The 10,621-nt window shown below is 44.6% G+C and overlaps 1 protein-coding gene and 1 pseudogene across 1 annotated transcript; both read right to left on the bottom strand.

Moving 5' to 3' along the window:
* Positions 1-2,913: 2,913 nt before the first annotated feature.
* On the bottom strand, positions 2,914-4,369 carry LOC124697642 (annotated as a pseudogene).
* Positions 4,370-4,585: 216 nt separating this feature from the next.
* LOC124704513 (calcium-dependent protein kinase 11) lies at positions 4,586-9,486 on the bottom strand. The gene is made up of 8 exons (XM_047236778.1): positions 8,667-9,486; positions 7,913-8,056; positions 7,659-7,811; positions 7,438-7,553; positions 7,188-7,355; positions 6,103-6,327; positions 5,902-6,030; positions 4,586-4,672 (listed from the first exon to the last, which is right to left on the bottom strand). The coding sequence occupies exons 1-7, from the start codon at positions 9,484-9,486 to the stop codon at positions 5,908-5,910; spliced, it is 1,749 nt and encodes a 582-aa protein (XP_047092734.1). The 3' UTR covers positions 4,586-4,672; positions 5,902-5,907.
* Between the last annotated feature and the right edge of the window lie 1,135 nt (positions 9,487-10,621).

Consider the following 10,621-nt stretch of genomic DNA (forward strand, 5'->3'; position numbering starts at 1 on the left):
TTTTCATTGCTTCTTTGCAAGGTTGTTTAAGTATTATGATCCTATGCATTGTAGACGCAATGCCGAGGAGATCCAAGTGAGCAATGCCGAGGATGCCAATAATGGCAACCATTTATGAACTATGTTCTATTGTAGTTGGAACTAATTTGATGCTTTGAACCATGTCTTCGTGTTGAACTATGTGTCGTTTGTGTTAACCTATGCTATCATTTGCACTATGGTATGCTATGGATTGAAGTTAATTTGTATGTGATCTGTTTGCAGTGTTTTGTGTTTTATCTCTTAATTATGCAATGTTTTGCGGCAGCAGTACCCTAAAATAAGGCAGCTGTTGGAGACGAGTCAAAAATAGTTTATTTAAAGCATCTAAAAGGCAAAAATAGGTGCCTTAAGGCTCGTTTGGCTGTTGGGCCCGAAATTCTCCGGGAATCCCAGCCAGGAATAGACTGAAACAGGAGCAAAACACCGGGATTCTATTTCCGATCTCCGGACTAGGGAAAAAATCTCCCCGAAAAAAGGCTGGGAACCCGCCGGGATTCGAGTAACCAAACAAGCCCTTAAACGTGTTTTTTTTCTGCCCTAAGATAGGGCATCCGTTAGAGGCTCTTATCGAAGCAACAAAAAAAAAAAAACTACTTTGACGCCCGCGCATGCGCAGAATGGAAGCGAAGCTTCTCTTCCTGTGCCAGGCCTGATCCTCGACGCTCGTCCAGGCCGGGCTGGACTGAAATTTAGGGGTTACTTATGGAGGAAGTTTGGCCCGAAATACTGCAGCCCAAAGTATAGCGCCACCGCACCAGGGTTTCGAAATTTCCGTTTTGCTTTACGTTTTAGTACCACATCGCTCGCATAAGACAGACGAGACGTGCTTTTAAGCTAGCTTGGCAGGGAGGTTAGCACCGGGCGGCAGGCCTGGTCAGCAATCTCAGACATTGATATATCTTGATTATGCTTTCCTAGATTCTAGGTCTGTTTGAACACCACACGACATGTGTGGTTTGCTTTTTTTTTTTATTATCTCGTATAGTTTGCATAAGAGGAACACATTTTTGCAAACTAAAGAAAGATTTTCAATGCAACATTGCCCCGGTCAAAACACCAACCACAATATATGGAATCGAAAACACGCCAAAAAGGCCGGGAAAAACAACATGACTAATCCCGAGCATGAGACACAACGCCACGCCACGGCTTAGTACTCCCTCCTTCCATAAAAGAATGTCATAGATTGATCGAAATTTAAATTTACAATGTCTACATACATCTAAATTTCAATAAACTTGCGACATCATTTTATGGATAGAGGTAGTACTGTATATTGTCATCTTTCTTTAAGCTAAGAATAAAGGTTGCTAGCACCGCTACTATTCTACCGTGCTAGTGTATGGTTTTACTATCTAAATTTATCAGTACGAGTTAGGATTTTGCCCATCCATCCAATTTTAGTTCCGATCAGATCACAACCATACACCAGATGCCCCCCAAAAAATGCAGAGAGCCATGAAAATATTTAATATCGGAGCTGTCAATGCAGGCAGCCACATCGTCGTGCAGGTGCAGCATCATCATCTTGAGCCTACAACGAATACTCCTCATAAATAAACGGAATTGCTAGTTCTAAGTTGCGTGAGATCTAATAAAATCTCAGTCAACTGTTTAGCCATCCGATTCATTGTATCAAGATTCGTGTAAGCAGCTGGTTGTGTCGGCGTGTGCCTTCCTTCCTTCTTCCCCGTGTCGTCAGGTTTCGTGGGCCGCCTGATCTCCACCTTTTCTTTTAGGAAAAGACTTCATATCCGCTACGACGCTATCGTGCCTCCTGCTCCACCCCGCGCCACGCGTCCAAGGAACGAACAAGATTATGCGGCTAGGTCCCACCACTCCCTTATCCCGTTGACGAGGGTTCTCCTCCACTAGTTTTTTCTTCTCTTCTTCTCTCTCTCTCCTCGTACTTTTCTCTCGCCGCCGTGTCGCGGCTGTTTCCTCTCTCACACGGCCTCCTTACCATGCCCGCCGCCGCCTTACCGTGAGATTCAGCCGCGTGCCATGGGTCTCTGGCAACGGTCTGCGCCACCACGCCCTTGGTTGGTTGCCGGCGCCCCGAGATTCGATCATGGCTGGTTGCGATGGTGGCACCACCTGCGTCGCCCGCCCCGCCACAGAGCTCCACGAGACCCATCCTCCGATTTAACGACGACACTGCTCGTCAATGCACCCCTTGCGATGCATGCTGCGGGCGGCATTGAGGACGACGGGGCGTGCCTGCTATGTGTGCTGCAGGTCGGCGTCGAGACTCCCTAGACCTTCTCCGATCTCCTTTGCTGCTACGAAGTTAGTGTGACGATGCTGCAAATCTAGACGGGAGGTGCTGCAAATGCTCAGCGACGATCCTGCAAATTATGAGTGGCGGCGGACTGTCACCAATAATGCTACAAACAGTCATCAGCAGTACTGCAGCAGCGGTGCTTCAGACAATCAGTGGAGCTGCTTGCCGGAGTTAGGATGCGGCTTCCGGTGGTGTGCCGACGAGTAGTTGACGAAGCTACGATAGTATAATTTTTTTGCTGCGAATATTCTGTTGTTTTGATACTTTACTACTCCGTACAAAATTATTGCTACAACGTCTCCGGCAAGATTCTGGCGAGTCCCAGCCTCCCAGGCGAGGTCTTTGGGCAACTGGTATTTTCTGTTTTATCTATGGGCAAACCGGTTTTTGCTTCAATGAAGCAAAAGTACGGTTTCTTTTGCTGCGACGAAGCAAACCAGAATTTTGGCAGAAATTGGACACGTATCACTCCGTGAACTAGGAGGCTGGGAGGAAAATGTCTTCCGGAGGATTACTAACGCTTCCCTTTCTTTTACGGTATCTGGCAGTCTTTTCTTGGGGTTTTGCCCTTACCCGCTGTTGCCTAGTTAAACTCGACTCCCAGTCGTCTGAACTAACCCCTCAAGTAACTGGATGTCATCGATGATTTCAGGCCGACGAAGTGACGAGATGCTAGGCAAGATATCTTTCTGAAAGTCACGACGCTTCTGCCGACGCTTCCTTTGCTGGCCTCTCTTTGGCTTGTTCAGGAGATTCAAGGGTGAAAAGGTTTGTTCATCATATGTTATTGCGGGTTCCAGTGGCCTGCTGCAGAATCCAACAGTCTTGGTCTCTTCAAGCTTCAGTGTCAATGATTCAAATGAATCTAAATCATCATCGTCACTGGAATTGCCGATGCAAACTTGGACCTCCACTTGCCATGATCATCAATGCCCGAGACAGCAAGCTCTGCAAACCACTCCAGAAAATTATTACCGGGTTTATCTGTGGTTGGCACATCCATTGGCAAAGCAAGAATGTCCTCTGCTGCAACTGTATCGGCAGCATCTTCACAAGCTGGCACTTCTAAATCGATCACAAACGCACGCTTAGCATGGTTGTTCTGTAAGGAGGTCACATGGCATTCATCTAACACTACGTATGGCTCTGAATTATCTTCATTTGGTATATCATCATTCAGATCAAAGAAGTTCAGGATGGCTGCGCCAATTTTATGCATGATGACACCTTCGGCAGCTTGCCCATCTATAGGCAGTTAGGGACAAGTTGCTGGCATGAAGGATGTAAACATGCAACACTCTCCTGAGTTTTATCCTTCTTAGTTCTGCAACCTTCAGATGTAGACGCAGAATCTGGCAAATTGCAAAAATGCGAGCTGCTCCAGGTCTATCATTATTGATTTTCATCTCCATTACAGTTCCATATGAATGTTCAAACAACTTTATTGGTTCTTCCAAACCTGTGGAATCACCAAATGAAGCTTTCTTACTGAGCCAAGAGATCCCAGATACTGAGCCCTCACCTTGAATATGCTGTCAACTGTCAGCACACACCCCATCTTGCTCTACAAGAACATCCTCTTGGCAATCTGGCGAGTGCTTCGTTCAAATTTAATTTATTTCGGCCATTACCATTTGCAAAATCAGGATCTTTACGCCTGTGCCGTGCTGCTGTGTGTTCAACCATCAGCCTATTATTCTGCTCCAAGTCACTTGAAGTTGCTACCAGATGCGGTGGTTGTGAGGCAGACACTGAATCATGTGGAACACCAGAATAGGAGGAGAATCGTTTTCGTTAGTCAGATATTTTTTCCTACAGTACAAAGAGACACACACACAACCTGCCGTTACAAAAATGCCAAGACAGACTAAACCGCTATCCAGTAGAGAATCACAGATGAAGAGGAGCAAACGTAGCAGCTGGAGTCTCACTCGATAGGGTCTCCCTGCCGCTGGTTTCAGAACGGGTGCAAAAAATTGAAGGGACGGAAGAAAAAGGACCTCTCCTACTCAACTCTCATGCTTACTTACAATGCATGTACATGGCGGTTTCACCAAGAATTTGTTACCGCTGAAAACGAACTACAATGCGGTCCATGCTCCATGGTGGTAAATCAAATGATGCCATGTTAAGCTCCCTAATCGATGTCAATTTTCAGAGTAGTTCGTGGCACTGCCGCACGCATTAGCTTCGCTTCAGAGACCCCCAAGAACTTGGAATAAGCTGCAATGGAATATTGAGATCTGATAATCTGAATGCCGGCCTGCATGGGACAAGCTGTGGGAGCTATTCTGCTGCTGTGCTAACTTTTGCGAGTCACTGTATGGTAATTTTGGTTAACTGGACCTGTATAAAAACAAGAAAAAACATAAGCATACACACTGTATCTGCCGAGCTATTCTGGTGTTGGGTTAACTTGACTGATCCATAGCATTAACGAGTTCCATTTTAATATCTGACCCAGAATGCTGTAAGAGTATGGGGAATTTATATTTATGAACGAGAATGCTGTAAGAAAGTACTCCCTCCAATCCTACTTGCTGCAGATTCTGCGACAAGTAATTTAGATCGGAGGGAGTAAATTTGCAGAAAAATGCACAAACTATTTTAGCCTAGTATGAAAATATCACATAGTTACCGAAACTGCACATTCATGTTTGTTGCTGTTGAAGTCTTGCTGTAGTTGATCTCTACTAAGGATGTCACTTTTGGTTGGCTGTTTGCTGGAGTTATATAGCAAAAGTATCTGAACTGTGTAGGTTAGGGTAGGTTTTTTGCCCCGTAGCTTGGTTTTCGATGCCGAGATCAAGTAGCGGGTTTTCCTACCATGATGTTTCCTTTGCTGGGCATATCCCTTTTATCTTTGGTTCTCCTTTTGTTAAGGTTCTGTTGTCAGGTTTGAACATCTGTATTTCCGTTATGCTTATAATGGAAAAGGGAGTAAGTCCCAGTTGGAAAAAAAAAAAAGTGGACAACTGACGGTCCGTAGTAACTAAATCGAGCTTATCATAGCTTTTGTACACGTCTTTTTTTTGCGTGTCCAACACACTCCATAGTTTAGTCCTCGCCACGTATCTGTGGATCTGTTTCCTCCACAGATACATACTCCTTCAGGTAGCCACCTTTTCCTTATGGAAAAGTTTACCTTAATTTATTTATCAGTATATAAGTGTGTGGCTGTGAATGTGATGGCCTGCAAGCATTAATAGCCTATCTGAATCTGCGCTTTTTGTATAACAGAAATCCTGAACTTCTTTCCTGGGATAATTTCTCAAATCGAGATAACTTGCACATGTAGTATAGCAAACCATCAAACCATCAAAAGTACTTCACTGAAAATTTTCTCATGGTTTGTATTTGAAGTGTGGTCACGTGACACACCAGCAGAATCCAAATAACTAGATGGATGTTATAATACTATCAGTTATATGATTGCAACCAGTCATACAGTAACTGATTATGGACTGAAACAACTCTTCCAGAGCTGGTAAACAAATGATAACCATAGAATTTCAACTTGGAGTATATCTAATATTATCAATCAGTAGGGAAAACGCCCATAGGTAATAGATTACCTTCTTTTACCGAAGCTTCAGTGCATCTCCAAGACCAAAGTTCACATTGCTTTGATGTCCTTTTCTACCCAGTGGATTATTTCCTTTCTGCATCATTTCAACGAACTCATTGTAGTCGATCCGTCCATCCTGCAGAAGGTGGTGGGCAATTAGACAAAACTGCTGTTGGAAATTTACAGCCTGAACAGGGAATCTACTTACATTGTCCTTATCAACATCGCCAATAATATCTTCAAGACGGGTGTCTCCAATACCAAACTCCTCACATGCCTTTTGGAGCTCATCTTGAGTAATATAACCACTGCCGTCTTTATCAAAGTATGAGAAAGCTGTAAAGAGCTTATCCTCCTTGTCAACTTTGTTTATGTGCATAGTTGCAGCAATAAACTCCCCATAATCGATTGTACCACTATTGTCAATATCTGCCTGACATTTTCATGAAATGAGCTTCAACCTCATTGGGAGCAAAGTCAAAAACCCAAAGGCTATCATCATAAGAGTAATCATTACTACTAATAGACTTTACCAACTATTCTGTATTTGAAAATACAGTTGGGCCTCCTAAGTACTAACTACTAACAATATATGATTTCTGCCAACCACAAATTAATAAATGCAGTATAAGATATATCGTAGTTCAAATGAAGCAGGTTTGACAAAGGAAAACGTTTTGCAAATGAGATCAAGATGACGTTTGGGTAGGTGGGCGCCAGCCAGAGTAGCCTCCCAGTAGGATTAAGGCACACTATTCCTGGGACAATATTGTTTGCCCAGGCTACAAAGTGTTCCTTTCTCCACCACGGAAAACAAAAGGGGGTATGTAGGCACCACTCACAAAAATACAAATTAATTTCCAACTTACGTATAAAGGTATTACCTCCTTTCCAAACTAATTGAAGTTTTAGGTTTCTCCCAAGTCAAACTGTTTTAAGTTCGACCCAGTTTGTTGAAAAAATACATCAACATCTACAACACCAATTTAGTTTACTACAGTAGATTCTATCATGCATATGATATATTTTCGTACTATATAGATTTGGCGTCGTAGATATTGACGCATTTTTCTAAAAGTTTAGTCAAACCTAGAGAAGTTTGAGTTAGCATATACCTAGAAATTCGATTATTTAGAATGGAGGAAGTAGAAATTTAGTTAACCTCTTAACTTTAGAGTAAGGGTCTTCCTAAATTTGCAAATTGCAATCCACGATAACAGAAAGGAGACCAAATTATGTTCAGTAACTTCTATAAAGTTGAGGAACAAAGCAGGGATAATTTGGAATACTTACTGCTTCCATTAAAGCATCAATTTCGGAGTCCATCAAAGTAGCACCAACTCGCCGCAAGCCAGATTTTAACTCCTCCAATGTGATATGACCACTATTATCAGAGTCTAGCATTTTAAACATTTCCTTCAATCCTGCAATTTCTTCTTCTGACAAACTCTCGGCAATAACCTGCAAGCGTACGCCAGGAAAAAATTAAACATCACTATACATGTCTTATAACACGAACTGGAAAGTTAATGTTAATGCTCACCCTAAGGGCCATTTTCTTTAGTTTGTTCATTGCAGAAAATTGTTTCAACCGACTCAGGACAGCAGAATCAAGAGGCTTATCAGGAGCAACTCCATCAACACAAACCCAAGGGTGACCTGGCAGAAGATGGGCGATTGGAGAAGATTTGGTTGAAAATTAAGTAGATGCTGAGTAATTATTAATTTAGTACTAACTTATAGCTACAGTGCGATACTACTCACATAGGGCTTCATGGGCAGTCAATCTCTTCTTTGGATCACGGATAAGCATTTTCCTGACCAAATCCTTCGCACTATCTGAGATACTAGGCCAGGGTTCAGTTGAAAAGTCCAGTTCACCTTTCAAAACTTGTTCAAATATCCCTTGTTCACTTTCTGCTCGAGAAATCAGCAGCAAAATCAACCTAAAGCAACTTATATACATTATGCAAAATGGTAATGCAACATTTTACTGAAAAAGCTACACATAACCTTACCATCCCAGAATGGTGGAACCCCACTCAACAGGATATAGATTATTACACCAGCACTCCAGACGTCAACCTCACGCCCATAGTTTTTTAAAAGAACCTCAGGTGCAACATAGTATGGACTTCCAACAACATCTGTAAACATCTGACCTGCACAATCATTTAAGTTATGACATGGCATCATCATAAAATAGCATCTGAAATGAGTTGGTGGAGAGGGACAGAGGGTATAAGAGCATAATTTCACATCGATATTCTTGGTTCTCTGTAGCTAGTTTAAGACTGTAATTCATGAAAAAAACATAGATAGCATCTATCACACTTTTCATTTTCATATCGTTAATGTCTAAGAAGAGTGGTACAAATCTGCAGGTGCATATCTACTTAAAGTTGCTACATCACATCTTAGAAACATCTACGGCAGAACTGGCAACAAAAATAAAGAAAGCAAGCTTACGACTGTGCAAGAGAAGGTGCTGCTTTTGCAACAAATTAAAGATGAAAGGATGCATCACTATTCACTTGTTTTTTTCGATATCACTTGGCACGTTCAGGCTGCACTGGAGGGGATGGGCCGGCTTTTTTTTTACAGCAAAACAATTGTTCATCCTAATCTGGCTTGTGAAAGCAATTTTCGCATAAACAATCCCAATTTGGCTGAATCAGTAATTAATTTCACCACGCTCGAGACTCTCATCAGAAACATGTCACGAAATACACAAGATTGCACTGCATTGCATTGTTAGAGGCCAGGCCATACCTGGCGTGAAAAATATGGAGAGCCCGAAATCAATGGCCTTGAGCGGCGAGTCCTCCTTCTGGTTGACGAACAAGAAATTCTCGGGCTTGAGATCCCTATGCATGACCCCAAGCGAGTGGCACGCCTCCACGACGCCCACGATCACCCGCGTGAGCTGCGCCGCGGCCTTCTCCGAGTAATGCCCCCTCTGGATGATTCTGTCGAACAGCTCGCCCCCGGCGCAGAGCTCCATGACGAGCTGCACGGCGACGGCGTCCTCGTAGGCGTCGACGATGGACACGACGTTCTGGTGGCCGGCGAGGTGGTGCATGATCTGGATCTCGCGGCGCACGTCCTCGACATCCTCATCGGTGAGCAGCTTCCGCTTGGCGATGGACTTGCAGGCGAACTCCTTGCCCGTGGCCTTCTCGACGCAGAGGTAGGTGGTGCCGAACTGGCCCTGCCCCAGCTTCTTCCCGATGGTGTAGAGGTCCTTGAGGCGGGCGGTGTTGACGTCGCGCTTGAGGACGCAGTCGGCGCGGAGGCCGGCGCTCTGGACGCGCTTGACCTTGGGCACGGGCTTCTTGGCCGGAGGGGCCTGGGCCTGCTGCGGCTCGGCGGACTTGGGGGGAGGCGGGTCGGAGGCGCGTGAGGCGTGGTGGGAGGAGTGTTCGCCGGCGGGGATGGTGACGGGCTCTGGCGCCTTCTTGTCGGAGGTGGACGCCGGGAGGGCGGCTGGAGGCGCGGCCTCGTCGGCGGGCTTCGCGGGGCGCCAGATGGCGACGGAGGCCAAGAAGCCGTTGCGGCCGGCGGCGTTCGGGCCGTTGCAGCTGTTTCCCATCGCCGGGAGAGCCTACGCGCACGGCCGCGGCGGCGGCGGTGGTGGCATTGGAGACGAACGGTGGAGGGGCCGCGAGGAGGCGGGCGGTTGCTCGCTTGGATCGGGGAGGGCGCGCGGTTCCAGAGGGAGGAGGCAGAGCGAGCGAGAACCAAATGAGGTGGGCCCCGTGGGGCGGATTTGTGCCACTGCCGTGTGGGCCCTTGCTGTACAGGACTGGTTGTCAGTGGGCGAGGCAGGATGGCGGGAGCTCGGATGGACGGCCGGGATGCGGATTCGCCTATTCTAGTTTTCTACTGGCTCTCGGGGGCGAATGAAAATGTTTCCCGGATTTTTTTTTTTGCGAAACACTGTACAATCAAAGACGCTCACACATACGCGCATACACTATTCTTTATAAACGCACGCACGTACATCCTATCCATATTAGCACGTTCGAGAGTCTGCATGGAAGATCTGATCCGGCGGATCTTAAGATTGACGAAATTGACATCTAACGTCTAGGAGAAGTTGTAACACACTTTTGCATTTGAGCCTCCCGCTTTTGGAAAAGGCATTTTTTGCCTTTTGTTGTTTCACCACTTCAACTGAAAGGGTATATCCATTTGGTCCTGACCTTCCTGATATTTACAATAAAAATGCCACCCTACTGCAACAAATTTGTGTCATAGCAAATATTGCAATAAAAACCCTCGATCTAGGTACACAAACTACTATTACAAACATTTTTTCCAAAAAAAATCAATAAATAGTGTTATTAAATGTGATTAAATTACAATCTTTTCGCCACAGATTGATTTGCAACAAATAACGCTCAAACACTCTTAGAAGTTGGATCCTTCAGGAAGCTATAGTAGGGATTACGTCCAACAATTTCAACAAATCATGCAAACTATTACAACTAAAAAAATCACATGTTCGTGGGAATCAAAAAGTGTTTACGCAACGATTTTTTGTTGTAGATCATTTGCAACAAAAGTTATCATTTATTTAAATAAAATCCACAAATGAATAACCCAAAAAAAAACCACGAGTTTGTTGCAATACTAGAAAAAAATCGAGAAAACACATAATTTTTTGGCAAACAGCCATTAATCCTTACATCATCCGGCATGCGAGTATGCAACAAAAGTCATAC

Source organism: Lolium rigidum, chromosome 3, assembly GCF_022539505.1.
Source record: "Lolium rigidum isolate FL_2022 chromosome 3, APGP_CSIRO_Lrig_0.1, whole genome shotgun sequence".
Classification (NCBI taxonomy): Eukaryota; Viridiplantae; Streptophyta; class Magnoliopsida; order Poales; family Poaceae; genus Lolium; species Lolium rigidum.

Coding starts and splice junctions, on each gene's coding strand:
- LOC124704513 (XM_047236778.1), bottom strand. CDS start 9,486: ATGGGAAACAGCTGCAACGGCCCGAACGCCGCCGGCCGCAACGGCTTC. Junction 7,812..7,912: donor GGTTCCACCATTCTGGGATG/GTAAGGTTATGT, acceptor TTTCTCGAGCAG/AAAGTGAACAAGGGATATTT. Junction 6,031..6,102: donor GCGATGTTGATAAGGACAAT/GTAAGTAGATTC, acceptor CACCTTCTGCAG/GATGGACGGATCGACTACAA.